The 14919-nt window shown below is 48.5% G+C and overlaps 1 protein-coding gene across 2 annotated transcripts in view; it reads left to right on the top strand.

Annotated features, from left to right (window-relative positions):
• LOC146173309 (uncharacterized) overlaps positions 1-14919 on the top strand; it is a 31888-nt gene continuing 16969 nt past the window's right edge. The window contains exons 1-2 of one of the 2 annotated variants that reach the window (XM_084585035.1): positions 24-159; positions 10865-11591. In XM_084585035.1, the coding sequence (XP_084441161.1) occupies positions 10885-11591 (707 nt within the window). In that variant the 5' untranslated portion in view covers positions 24-159; positions 10865-10884. Of the gene's footprint in view, positions 160-10864; positions 11592-14919 lie in introns of both variants that reach the window. The other variant, XM_084585034.1, reaches the window with a different exon arrangement.

Genomic DNA, 14919 nt, shown 5'->3' with positions numbered 1-14919 from the left:
TCAAGTTGCGCCATCTGTCAACTTCTCGGAAAAGCATGGGGTATTTTACTTCAGACCAATCGCAGCACAAGTTAACCGTCGTTGCCGCCACACCGGCTTCCAGAGTTGAATTTGTTTTTCCACCCCGACCTTCCCGCTGTTACGGCTGCCCAAATATTGGTAAGTGTCCGTTTGTACAGATTAGCTGCTGTCTTTACAAGCATATGCGTCCTGTAAAACACACAGTTGTTTTATAAACCTACTTGTGTGTGGCAGGCGACGCGATCGCCTTAGGTCTGCTAGCATAGTTCTATGAATGGAAGCGGGAGGTGAGATTTGATTTTCAGAGAAGCTGTGTACGGGATGCAGATACGTTGTCCATTTCGAACCCATTTCGCACTTTGGCATTGGTCGCTGTCGGTGGGTGGCCTAAGCCTAAGCCGCAGAATTCTAGCACCCGTTGGAAGCGACCCATCGGCCTTTTGCTGACAGGACCGCGCGCGTGTATAGCTAGCGGTTTAGCAGGTGCGCGGCGAGTGCCGATGGTTTTCCACGGCGGGACCCGGCTTGTGATATCAGTGACTGGCCGCTCGCTGCTTCCATCTGATTTGGTGCTGTCATGCTGTTGTGACGCCAAAATTAAAATTTATGGGTGCGTTTGGAATACGACCCCGATGCATGTTAGCACGGGCAGAGATGGGAATGAGACGTGGTTGTGACGCTTGCGGTCATTGAAAGTGCTCTGATGAGAGGTTGCCGATGTACCGTGTTGTTTTGTTTCGCCATTACGAGGATGGCTTTGCGAAATTTGGATTGTGCCCGGCTGTTATCACGGCGTTCGCCATGTGCTTAGTAGACGTAGTCCTGCTTTCGTCTCCGCCCTGCTTAATGCGAGTCGCAGAACGGCGTATCCTTGTAAGTGTGGTGCAAATAGTCTCATGTGTGTTGTGTGGATGGATGGATGGAATCAACTTTACTAGATTAGATATATAAAAAAGAAATAAGTTTTCCAGTGTGGTCCCTCTAGTCCAGAAGTCCACGGGCTTGTGCTTCACGTAGAGCCCGATCCACCTGCCATTTCTGGCCTGCGGGCTGGTCCGCAAAGCAGCCTATGTCGGTGCACTTTATGGAGTCAGGCTGCGGTAGAAGTTACCCCGGAACGTTTTAACTGCACACGCTGAGCCTCCGGGAGGCAGTTACTTTAGATCACCTGGGGATCTTTACCTTGCAGTGACATCGCACATCACATGGACGCCTGTACCACCGTTGAAATGCGGCCGCTGCTGTTTGTTTTTGTGATCACGATATGATCAACTCTTCAAAAAAAAAAAAAAAAAAAAAAAAAAAACTCTAACACACATCTCTTCCGTGTCTTCGTTCTTGCGTACCAGATGTGCACCCCCTCCTTCCTTTACCTGGCGACCTGTCATTTCATTTAGTTTGGTTTGGTTTATGGAGTTTAAGGTCCCAAAGCAGGCTTTGAGAGACGTCGTAGTGGTGGGCTCCGGAAATTTTGGCCACCTTTAACGTGCACTATTGCACAGCACGCGGACGCCTTGCTTCTCGCCTCCGCCGAAAAGTGACCGCTGCGGCCGGGATTCGATGCCGCCCTTTTGTGTTTTGTCGCATGTGTCACGGCGTACGAATTTGAAGGTACTGCTCGCCGGGCACCATGTTAGGAGCAGGACCTTGCGCTCGCACGTTTTGTGGTCTGCCACTTGATCCTATTCGATGCGCGGTTGTAGGACACAGTGGCGCCGTGACGAACGAGGCCTGGTGGCGATGGCGGTGAAAACTTTAATAAGGCGAAAGCCTTTCTAGGCTCACGGAACGAAATCCCGTGCGCGAGATCTGTCATATTCCGCGAAATTACATGAGATTCGTGCCACCTGCAATGCCGCACTTCAACGCGCGCCAATGAACGCCACGCGACAGGAGCGATTGTGCACCGTTCAAACACACTTGCAGGAGAAAGTGTGGCAGATACTGCGCCTTTCCTTTCTTGCAAACTAATTATAATTGTATCTAGCACTGCAATGAACGCCGATAAGAGGCAAATGGTAGGAGAGGAAGGGCAGGCTTTCGCCATTCTCCTCTTAAAACAAAGACCATGAATTTTTTTTATTTTTTTTTTAGTGCAGATCAAAAGAAATGGAGATTATCTTGCCGCCGTTCCGTGGGTGGCCTTTCGGTTGGCCGGCGTGCTCGCTCGTTTCGTGTCGAGCGTTACAGTTGCAGCGGCCGCAGTTACGAGGTTTCTAACGATTGACACAGTCGTTTTTGTTTTGTTTTGTTTTTTTAATAGCGTAAAGCTACACTGCGCAGGTCAGAGCCGAGTTTCCCGTGTGTTCGCGCCGCCCGTTATGCTCATGCGCGAGAGCCGCGTGACGTTACAAGAGGCGCAGGTTCGTCGCCTCCTCGCCACAGCCGGTGCTCGCTCCTCGCCGATGCCGCCGGCGTGCGCTCCTCTCTGACGCGTGACCTTTCGCCGGAGTAGTGTTTACGACAGCTGCGCCGCGCGCTACTGCGCATGCGCGAGGAGGGTGCTCTGCGTGTATATAATGCGCTCTGGGAATGCCTATAATCCCCAGGGGTAGGACAAAATATAACAAGTAGAGAAGTCTGGGATACCCTGCTGCGAAGCGCGGACCCTGCGATCCAGCTACGCACCGTCCATCTGGCGGAAGAGGCCGCAGCAAGCCAAGGGCTACCTGCCAGCCTCTAATCGCGGGCGCACGACTTCCCGCCTTCCCCGGCACGCGTGTCGGGGGCAGGGAAGAGGTTGCCCATTTCCGATGGAAATAAAAGTTCTCCAACCAACCAACCAACCAACCAACCAAACGACGGAGAAAAGACGGTCGCGCTCGACATGGCAGCTAAGGAGAGTCCAGCCACTGCCAAACAGCGCAGAAGACTGGAAAATTTAAATTCTTCCGATCCCAAGGTTGTCGCCTGGCAGTTGGCCGTCGAGCAGCGGAAGAGCGATTGAGACAATTGAGGCAAAACGTGCGCCCGAAACAAGCTCAACTAAGCATAACCGTAGCTTTACGCTTCGTATATATGTATATATATATATATAAGCATAGCAGAGCTAACTAAGCTAATGCCATTTTTTTTTTAGAAGCAAACAGTGCTATAAGGTTGGAATCATTTCATAGCGGTAAAAACACGCACACAAAGAACACGAAACGCAAGGGACACCCTTTTCTTTGTGTTCTTTGTGTCCGTGTTTTTACCGCTACAAAATGATTCCAAGAAGAAATTACCAACTAGCCCAACTTGAAGTTTTAACGAATTGCTCTAAGGGTGGAGAATTTTTGCTTGGAGGAGGAGGATAAACATTTATTATTTGAGGAAGTCAGGCAGGCAGGAGCTTCCGCGCTAGGTGGCCAGGAGCCCTTGAGCTTTGGCGACCTGGGTTGTACTCTCGATGGCCCGCAGTTGGCATACCGGCCTCTCACTGCTCCCAGGTGTATGGAGAGCTGCAGATCCCGCAGATGGTGGTCTCGTGGGTATGCCCATAGTATGCGGTGTAAGTTGGCCCTCTGGTGGCATAAGTTACAGTAAGGTGTGTATAATCACGGCCTCCGAGATTGCCCACGCGCGCGTTTCTCTCCGGCCGTTTCAATCGGCGCGCGCCCCAGCCAAATGTTTGTCGATACATCCAGGTGCCACCAGGCGGCAGTGCGCACCTAGGCGCAAAAAAAAGTAGTCACTAAGGCTCAGATACAGGAACACTAAGGCGCAGTAGTGTTCCTGTATATAGCATATACAGAAACACTAAGGCGCAGGGCATGTGGGAGCGCAGACGAGACGGCGGAGCACATTCATTCATTCATTTATTCATTCATAAACCTTTATTCATGAGGTTGACCTGAGGCCTAGAGATTCTCCGTTGCGCGAAACTATCGCCCCAGCCGACAGAGGACACCACGCTACCGCGCGCACTGGGTTTTGAATCGCCCGAACGCGGACAGCACAGTGGCGCCATCCGCACGACGAAAGCCCGGCTTCGTGCGTGGTGGGCAATAGTTAAACGCTGATAGTGTTCATAGCAGCTCTACCCTATCCTCTCTCACTTCTCTTACTTTTTTAGAGCGCAGCTCTTTGGCGTCCGTTCCTGGGTTTCGCGTCGGCGTCGTCGTCGGCCTCGTAACCAGCTCCGCCCCCCTTTCATCCCCCCAGCGCTAGCAGCGACCGACTGATACCGCTGGATGCCGCTGACGCCGCTAGAGAGTCAAGATAACGTGACTGCATAGAACACCGTCGCCGCCATGCAGAAAGAGGAGGGGAGGGTCCCCCCCCCCCCCCCCCCCCCCCGGTTCCTGTGTGGCGGATAGGGTGCTCTTCAGTTGCCGACGCGCCGGTTATTTCACGTAGGCCCCGGGACGTCGACGAATACGTGACCACCTTCCCACGGCTAGACCTGGTTCTTGGCGCTGCGGAAGCGAGGGTATCATATTGTTTGCGTCGGCATCGGCGGCGTTGTCCCTGAAACCAACTCCGCAGCTGGGGTTGACTCACTATCGGCGTCAGCAGCATCAGTTAGTCGCTGCTATCTCTTCCCTCCTCCCTTTGTCGCGTTGTCCGCTTGCTGCGCGCGCTTCTGCCCCCATCGTTTGCCGCTGGGTGTACACGCCGCCCCCTCTTCCTGCCAGTCTCCGGTTGTCAAAGCGCCGGCTCGAACTTAATTCCTTTCTTCGCTCCTCCTCCAACGCAACCCCTGTGCGGTGGCAATCAGAGAGCCAGATCGGCGGCGGCGGATCTGTATATGTGCACCGCCCGAGCCGAAATTGCCGCTGCCGTTCGCCACTGCGAAATTATCTGCCAGTTCTTTCTGAGCCATGAGCGAGACGACCGGTGGAAGTCCTCCGTCTGCTGCTGCTGCTGCTGCTGCTGCTGCTGCTAAACGAGCTGCCAGAGCAGAGGCCCAGCGCCGTCGCCGCCAGAATCCAGAGCAGTAAGCGAGGCTGAAGCAAAGCTCATCGCCGCCGTCGAGAAGACCCTGCCGTTCGCACCGCCGAAGCGGAGGCTCATCGCCACCGTCGAGAGCAACCAGGTGTAAGCGAGGCTGAAGCAGAAGCTCATCGCCGCCGCCGAGAAGGGAGTCTTTGTTAAAGGAATACGTGTGAAAAAAAAAAAAAAAAAATCGGTGATGGCGCATACATGTGTTGCTTGATTTCTTTGCCTCAATCTATCGAAAAGGTGAAACAGCTTATTTGCTGCGCTCAAATTTCGCATTAGGAAGTAACGTAATCGTCGGTAATTTTTTTTTTTGCTTTTCTCTTACCTTTTTAGTTTCTCTATTTCACCCGGCTAGGGCACATTACTGAGCCCGCCCGATACAAAGGGTGCAGCCACAAATCATCATCATCATCATCAATGCTTCGTCCAGCCACGGCCGGTCTCAATACGCGCGTCCCAGCGCGCGAGCGCGCGCATTGAGGCCGGCCGTGGTCCAGCCCGCTCGCGGCGCCGCTGGCGCGGTTTTCTCGCAAACTTTGTTACGAACGTGTCATATCCAGCAAAGACTGACCGCAAGGTATGTCGGAATTGTTTCACAATTTATGTGTTGTGTCTACTACCGAAGCGGAGTGTTGATGTTCTTGCCGCGTTCACAAAATGCGTTCCGTTCTACTTAGAATTTATGCATTGGGCTCGTGTAGTCAGTTTTCTTTGTTTGTGAAACAATTACTCGTCAAGACTACCTCGAGTAGTCTTTGAGTGCCTAACGATTACTCGTGAAGCCGGCGGTCAATCAGTGTCACGAGCGTATGCTTGAATGGTGAAATGCATGCATATTTCCTAGCTGCAAGGTCTTTTTGCAGTTTGGTGAACTGTGACATTCGTTTTTCTCCCCATTTTTAATCCTAGGACTTCTGCGCTCGCTTGAAAGTATAACAAATTCAAGGGAAGTGTACACCCTCCCACTTTTTTAACCTGAACGCACGAGCATCGAGTCGATATATCGGTCGTCGGCAGCACGACATGGCGGCTGAGTCGGTGATAATAGTGCCGCGGCCGTTATCGCATGTTTTCACAAGCGGGCCTGTTTCTTGACGTTGTGGCATCGTTATGGGAGATCTGGCATTTAGATAAGCAGCAGTAAGTCATATCAGTCATAAATACGAAGCTATCTATGAGTTTGGCTACACTAGTTTCATAATAAACGTTCGTTGATACGAGCGCTCGTGGATTCGCTAGCTCGCAAGAGAAAGCTCCGTCAGTATTGCAGCATGTACCAAACATTCCGCATTAAAGGGCAACAAACTCTCTAAGCGGCAGTTATTTGGATATTCGCATTTCATTTTATGGCAGGTTTCAGCACCGCCATTGAGTGTATATATTGATCACGTGCGCATATACAGAGTAGGTAACAGCTTGTTTGTCTTCAGCATATATCATGAGGCGTCTGAGGCAAATGTATGCTACTGTTCGCTACAGTAGCGAAACGGTTATTTGAGCTTCATGAAACAGCCGAAATTAGCACTCGAGGTGTGTTCTTTGCACTACCGGGAGAAAAGCGCGTGATCAAGTAGGGAGAATACATTTTTTTTTTTTTTGAAAGGTTTGCCACAAGGCATAAGTTGAGATCTTCCACGGCTGCTTTAAAACTGCGCCAGAAAAAAAAAAAAAAAAAAGCTATCATGACATGCATCCAAGTCAGCAATAATCTTGTGGCTAGTGGCGGAGAAGACATCAGTGAAGAAATGATTGCGTTTGTTTAAACCCATTGCTCACCTTGTCCAAAAAAATTAAAATACAACTGAAATGTTAGCGCATTTCAAATATATCGCTCACTCCGTCCAAAAATGAAAATACATCTGAAAAATGTGCGCATTTCATATCGTTATGTCGACGCAGTATGGCCAGGAAGCCATGCTTACAAATCTTATCCTTCGTTTTTTTTTTTTTTTTCAATTGGCTCCAAATGGTTATGAATCAAAATAAACTAAAGCTGAACGACAGCCGTAAAGAACAGCTGCACGCGGAAAAATATAGGCGGTTATTAATGAGAGAAAGGGCTTTCTCTTTAGCACGTCCGCCGTAACATATTAGCTTGGTGTTTAAACAGTGTAGCACTTACGTGTAGCTGCGGTGGCATGATATTAAGCCCAAATTTATTGCTATTCGCGAGAATGAATGCAGTAACGACATGGCTTTTCGCCTAACAAAATATGTCGCTCAGAATGCACACGGGTCAAGTCAAAATGTCTTACAAACCGGCCCAGTGAACTTAACGCTGCATTTTACACATCTGGCCCCTGGAAGGAACAACATATTTGCTTTTTCGAGCAGTTTATTGATTTGCACACCTCGGCATCGCAGAAATGTTCATTTTCTGCTTTCATCTCCACGCTCCAAACCATTCCAAACCAATGCGGTCGCCCGCGGCTCGCTGCTTCAAAAACAGGCCGCGCGGCGCCGCCACCGTCGCTGAAACGACCGAGAATACGCGCATGCGCGCAATGAGCAGTCTTGTGCCCGGCTGTTCTGGGAATGGGTCGTCACCCCTGCTTCTTTTGAGAACCGTTATCGTAATCATCCTTTTTCTTTTTTGAACGCTTTCATCAAGTTGTAAATAAGCGGTCAGGTGGTAGCGCTAGCGCTGGATTGAATGCGATATACGCCCGCTGATTATACTGCATGCGTATCAGCATTTTGTTTCTTTCACGTAGCACGGTCCTGCTGCAAATTAAAGGTAACAGGAAAGCAGGTGGTACCACGTGGTCTTTTCTAATCTTTTCCCAGCGGCATGCAGAAAACCAAAGGAAATGCGATAACGCACAAAAACGCAGGCGGGGTTTAGTTTGGTTTGGTTTGGTAAAACTTTATTTCCCACAGTAGCGGTCCTACATTGGATCCGATTCCCGTAACAGCTTGGCAAAGAACAGCGGCATCGGAGTACGCATTGTGCGCACGCGCGTATTCTCGCTCATTTCGCCGCTGTGTTCCGTCGTACGGTGCTTATCGACTCGGCGGTCGACGCTCGTGCGTTCAGGTTAAAAAAGCGGGAGGGTGTACATCGCTACATTCCAGTGTAGCGTACATGTCGCTAGCTTATGTTGCCTTACTTCGAGAGGTGCTCTCTTCTAGCTTCGCAGCAACGAAAGACCACGGCACTGACACGGAGAAGATAATCATAGAAAAGTTGCTTAGGCCACAACTTGTCAACGCAGGAAAAAATGATAATTGATCAAGCAGCTTGCCAGAAAAAAAAAAAAAAAACTGCTGAGCTAGATAGGAGCTGCGTGTTTAGTCTGGCGAGTTTTATCTTTGCGAATGGAAAACTACGCAAGTAGTCATCATTTAGTGATTGAACTTTGCAAATAACGAAATATTTGTGTGTACTTCTTGATTGTACTTGCCCATATATTGTTTTTGTATGACATGAGTTTTGTAAATAAACATCTCTTTTTAAGTTTCTAACGGTGTTTGCCTCGTAATTTAGTCCAGAAAGTTGCTAGTATCATTACAACCGGCGGAGGTTTAGTGCCAAAAAAATGTTCTTATAAGTTTCGCGTATCATTGAAAGTTAATGAAAAATTGCTAACTATAGTGTGGCTACAGTGCCTAGAATATCGTATCCATCGCCCTATACCATTATTCTATAGTCTAATCATAATTCGTTTGAATTAACCCACTTGCTCGGCTTGGTCCTCTGCGTGTAGGCATAGGAGTAAAAATTAAAAATAAAAGCATTCCACCCAGACTGATAGCATATATGCAAACTAGTGCAAACAAGAAATAAGCTGCAACCCGCGTGATAATTGAGCAAATTTATGCTATGATGGGGCGCGTGCTTACGATCTTCCAAGGCTGCTTTAAAACCGTGCGAGAAAAAAAAAAAACTATCGTGACATGCATCCAAGTCAGCAATAGTCTTGTGGCTAGTGGCGGAACCATTTATAGGATTGCATTCATGCGATGGACGTCTATGTAAGTCTCCACACTCGTCAATACTGTGTTTAGCGAGTGAATGAACTGGCAAATGCACGGCGTATACAGGGTCTTAAATATTTGGGGGCATGGATTTAAAAAAATTCTATGCGAAATCTACTACCCCATTCGAGCTGAAATAACGTTCACAAAGTAGCTAAATATAGTCTACGTTATCTGATAAGTGATTCAACATCGGTACTTGCCTAGATTTTCTGAAATCGAGGAAAAACTGCTCTCGGCGGCGTGCACAATTTTCGCAGACGAGTCTAAAAGCTGCTTTAACATGGTACGTCATCTGTCGAGCAGTGAGGCAAGCGCCATCCCGGCCGTTGGCGCGCTCAACGTTACTAGATGGCGCGCTTGCCTCGCCACGCGCTTGGCCGTTCCGTCCTCTCAGGACATCAAAATCTGACCCACCCCAGACGCATAAAGAAAAGTAACCGAAAAATTCGCAACACTTGCCGCACTGTGAATGCAGCGAGCTTACCCCAACGGTGCCGCGTGGCTTCAGGGCCCGTATTCCGAGTTTGCGTCGTTATCTACAGTGTGGTAATCTCCCCGACCTCGAGTCGTCTGATTGGTGGAAACGCAGAAACATCATGTTGCCACCTCTTCCGGTTCCGTAGTGGCAATACCTGGTTCCGGCGTTTCGACCAATCAGATGACTCGAGGTCACGTGGGGTAGCGACACACCGATAATAGCGCAAACTCGGAATACGGGCCCAGGTTCATTCACGAGCTTTTTTTTTCTTTTTTTTTTCTAACCTCCTTTTTTTCCCAAAAGTGTTTCCAAGGACGCGGGATCGAATCCCGGCCTTGGCGGCCGCTTTTCGAAGGAGGCGAAAAGCAAGGCGCCCGTGTGCTGTGCGATGTCAGTGCACGTTAAAGAACCCCAGCTGGTCGAAATTTCCGGAGCCCTCCACTACGGCGTCTCTCATAGCCTGAGTCGTTTTGGGACGTTAACCCCACAACCCAACCCAACCCAATTTTTTTTCTCTTTTCCCGCATTCACTCCCACTGTCCTTCCTCCCCTTATGGCGCCGATCTAGTGTCAACAGAAAAAAATTAGAGCACTGCAGAATCTGCATTGGAGTAATGCTTCGTCCTCGATTATTACGCGATTACGTGGTATTATGGCTTCGTCCGCGATTTCCTAACTGCCCGCAATGCACGCAAGAAGAAGATGCGAAACAAGACCCCGAATTGACAGCGTTGCTTATGTCATGGTTCCTAAAAAACCAGCTGTCTGCAAAAGGTGTCCTGTACTAGGCTTTTTTTGCGCTGCCTGTGCGTTTGTGCTCGCAGACTGTATGTAATAATAATAATTATAATAATTGGTTCACAGGAAGGGAAAGGCGCAGTATCTGTCACACTTGCTCTGTGGATACCTGAGCCGCCCCGTAAGGGAAGGGATGAAGGTGGGAGTGAAAATGGAGAGAGAGAAAGAGGAGCCGTAGTGGAGGGCTACGGAGTAATTTCGTCCACCTGGGGATCTTTAACGTGCTCTGACATCGCACAGCACACGGACGCCACTTTGTTCTCCAGGTATATATATATACCATCTCAGTACCTGCCTGAGAATTTCATGCCCCTCATTGTTAAATCTCGGGAGGTGGGCGTCGCCACATTCTAGTTATAGTTGGTTCACAGGAAAGGAAAGGCGCTGCATCTGTCACACTTGTTTCGTGGACACCTAAACTGCTCCGTAAAGGAGGAAGTTGGGAGTGAAAGTGAAAATAAAGAGGAGTCTACGTCCCCTGAACAGCGCCATCCCAGCGATCTAGAACGTTTTGATCGAGTTTTTACTGTTATTCTCGTAAGTGAATTTTATTTTTTCATTGTATTATAGCGAATTTTCTTCATACTGCAGACATAATATTATGACCGCCGCGCTTTTACGCAGATGCACTTGAGTTTTTTTTTTTTTCCTGTACTTCTACAGAACACGTCTGAGTATCCGAGATGGCGTACCTCGACCACTGGTGCGACATCGTAACCATGAAGGCCGCCCGGGAAATCCTGAAGGGTGTCTACCCGGACGATGCCACTCGCCGCTCGCTGTACGCTTCCTGTCTTCGGGGGTTCGTCTCCAACTCCTGGCCCAAAAACTTCTACGGCCTCATGCTTGACCGTGTCGCAGCCACGCCATCAGTGTCAACTCCGGGGATGCCTTTGTTCGCCGACATCTACAAAGCGCATGACCCCATCATTGACGGGCCTTACTCTAACCCGCCGACGCGCGTCCTGGACCCCATGAAGGTACCCTCTCTCTTTGCGCGCCCACTGGAACCCATAGAGCCGTTGCCCTCGTGTCCGGGTATCATAGACTACCTGGCGTACCTGATCAGCCACCCCAGCCGTGAGGCCCTGGACGCGGCAGGGCGGATCATCACCCTGTGCAGCCTGACTCTTGCCTTGGTTGGGGTTAAATGGGTTGTAGACGTGCAGGACGAATTATTGCCGAAGATCATGGAGAGTGTCCTACCTATGGCGGAGCCGGAGAACCTCGACGAGGACGAGGAATTCAGTTTCAACGGGATGCTTTTTCGTCCTCTCACTGACAACCCTAGGCCACCTAGGTTGCCTCACGCCGTACTTAAGCGTTACCTCATTCTTCTAGTTGTGGGCCAGTACGCCGGCTACCTGAAGTCCGGGGATACTGCTCCCAGGTAATAGCGAATGTTGATTTTTTACTGAGATGCTTTTCTTTAAAATGTTAGTATTAGCGCTTACTATCGTTTTTCTGTTTCACCTTAATTGAATTCGGTAAAACTTCCTCGTCGCGGGCCCCCTCTATTAACCTGTATCATTTTAGTTTTTCGAGAGGACCGCCTCCCTCCTTATCAGTACAATGCCGAATCTATATCGTATTATATATATATATATATAACACACACAACGTTTCCCTTGCACTCGAGACTGTTCGCTCCTTTAAATATGTATATATATATATATATATATATATATATATATATATATATATAGTGGAAATCAAGAATAAGAAATGGGCATGGGCAGGACATGTAGGGCTAAGAGAGGATAACCGATGGTCGCTTAGGGTAACAAACTGGATTCCAAGGCAAGAAAAGCGTAGCAGGGGACGGCAGAAAGTTAGGTGGGCGGATGAGATTAAGAAGTTCGCAGAGGTCAAGTGGATGCAGCTAGCACATGGCCTGGTTAATGGGAGGAATATGGGAGATGCCTTCGCCCTGCAGTGGGTATAGTCAGGCGGATGATATATATATATATATGTGTGTGTGTGTGTATCCGAAGTGAAAAGGCATTAGATCCAGGGTAAGAAAATACATTGCAATAATGACGCAATAATGCTATATATATATATATATATATATATATATATATATATATATATATATATTTATATATATATATATATATATATATATATATATATATATATATATATATATATATATAATGTATGTATGTATGTATGTATGTATCCGAAGTGAAAAGGCATTAGATCCAGGGTAAGAAAATACATTGCAATAATGACGCAATAATACTATGGAAAGCTTGTAATCACTAAAGACAGGTGGGTATCCGGTGACACAAGGAATCGAACCTAGAACCCGAATGCGAGGCGGGAAAAAGGGCCACATTTGGCTTCTTTTTTCTTTATTGCCTGCATGGTCTTGACACGAGAACAAAATCAACAAAAATCACTCAAATGCTATTTACATATGACGCACTAAAATTCACGCATACACAACAAAGGCTCTAGCCTTGAGACCCACTCGGAAGGTTCTGCTCTAGCTTCCTGGATTGCCAAATACCTGTCTACGCTTTCCCGAAAATAAATTCTGGCAAGCCGTGCATCTTTATCGCAATGGTAACCCGCCATTCTTGAGCGCCATATACAGCGGAGGCCCATGAGCATAAATAAATCAAATGGTACCCTTGTGGTTGTCCGACGGCGGAAAGCTCTCCCATCGGCGCAACTATTTGGGCCATGACCCCCTTTTTTCCTAGCATTTCACCCCATAAGAGCCGAGCATCCAACCGAGGGAATTCTTTTACCCACTGAAAATCTGAGGGGGCCCTGCGGCGCCAGGGATCGAACCTGGTACCTCCCGAATGGCAGGCGGATGCGCTACCACAAGGCCACTGCTTCTTTTTTTTTTCTTTATTATTTTTTTAAACACACAGCATACACTCTGAATGCACAACAACAAAGCAAAACATCTTCTTGGAGTGCCATGACTCAGTTTTCCTCTGGGATATCTTGAAGCGAACTTTAAAAAAGGAATTGCCAATAATGCCATTCGGTATCCGATATCTGCCATGCGCCGACCCTGAAGGAGTGCCGAATGACATGCTGATGCTATTATGTATGCATAGCGTATGGAAAACGCGTATGGATGTCAGGCATGAGCGAACCGTTGTACACCCCGCTCGACACTACTTCATTGAGAGCGTGGTATACCTGAGAGAAATTCTGCGTGCACAAGATAATTCTCCGGAGTGGCTACCTGTACTGGACCAGCTGGCTTCAGTAAAGCCCTTTTAAACAAGGCCACTGCTTCGGAGGCGAGGAACACTAGAGGTTCTTTGCCTCACCTATATACAGGGTGTCCAAGCTAACTAGCCAAGGGTTAAAAATAAACATTTGTAAAATGTTCAACGGTCATTGAAAACTGCCGTGTGGCAGTGGCGGAACCCCATCGAGTTGGATCTCCATCGACTCAATGCGCATTGAAACTACCCTTGTGACAGGGGTATAAGCCGCACTCTTGCCTCAATTCTGCTCCTCTCTCCGTGACGGGCCCGTTCTGACAACTGCGACCTCTTTCCGCGTTAGCTGTCCAAGCTAACTTTAGCCAAGAGTTAAACATTTGTAAAATGTTCAATGGTCAGTGAAAACTGCCGTGTGGCAGTGGCGGAACCCCATCGAGTTGGATCTCCATCAACTCAATGCGCATTGAAACTACCCTTGTGACAGGGGTATAAGCCGCACTCTTGCCTCAGTTCTGCTCCTCTCACCGTGACGGGCCCGTTCTGACAACTGCGACCTCTTTCCGCGTTAGCTGTGCGATCATATATATGTCCCTTGCAGCTCGTCCTCTGTCAGCGGCGAATGCATTTCTCCAATGCTGTAGCTTATTGTGACGTCATATCCACGAGTAGTCTTTCATATACGGGCGCCTTATGGCACGATGTGGGGAACTGATGCTTTAAATGTCGTCGCTTAGATGACACTAGTCGCTATGAAGTGGAGGAATGTTATACCTTCAGAATACCCAGAAATGTGGCGCAACAAACACAAACACAAGCGAAGAGACACAACACACGCGCTTGTGTTTGTTTGTTGCGCCACATTTCTGGGTATTATGCAGCACCAACTAGCCCCTCAAGCCGTTATTTTGTTATACCTTCAGGGACGCGTCAGTCAACATTGCGATGCGTCGAACAAACCGGATTTGTCTGGCCAGAACGTGCTACGACACGCGTGATGGGGTAAAGCTATCTGCTTTCAGTGTCTCAGTTCAGTTCAGTCGTGTCCGACTCTTCGTGACCCTATGGACCATGTCACGCCACGCTTTCCGGTCTCTCACTATCTTCCTAACATCACATAACTTCATCTGCAGCGCCTCGAGGATGCCATCTAACCATCGCGTTCGCTGCCTACCCCTTCTCCGGCGACCCTCAACCTTTCCCAACATCAAATCTTTCTCCAGCGACTCCTCTCTTCTCATCAGATGACCAAAGTAGCTGAGCTTTAACTTTAGAATTTGACCCTCCAATGAGCAGTCAGGGTTTATGGTCGACAATATCGATTGATTTGATCTTCTGGCAGTCCAAGGAACTCTCAAGAGTCTTCGCCAGCACCACAATTCAAACGCGTCAATTCTTCGGCGGTCAGCCTTTTTCGCAGTCCAACTCTCGCATCCATACATCACAACTGGAAAGACCATGTGTCCAGGTTCCTACAAAAAATTATTTGTGAGGAAATAGCTTCAGCGTGTATGTGTACAC

This window comes from Amblyomma maculatum, chromosome 11, assembly GCF_055883805.1.
Source record: "Amblyomma maculatum isolate TAMU_Amacu chromosome 11, ASM5588380v1, whole genome shotgun sequence".
Classification (NCBI taxonomy): domain Eukaryota; kingdom Metazoa; phylum Arthropoda; class Arachnida; order Ixodida; family Ixodidae; genus Amblyomma; species Amblyomma maculatum.
Note: the sequence above shows the minus strand (reverse complement) of the source record. Positions and strands in the feature narration are given on the sequence as shown.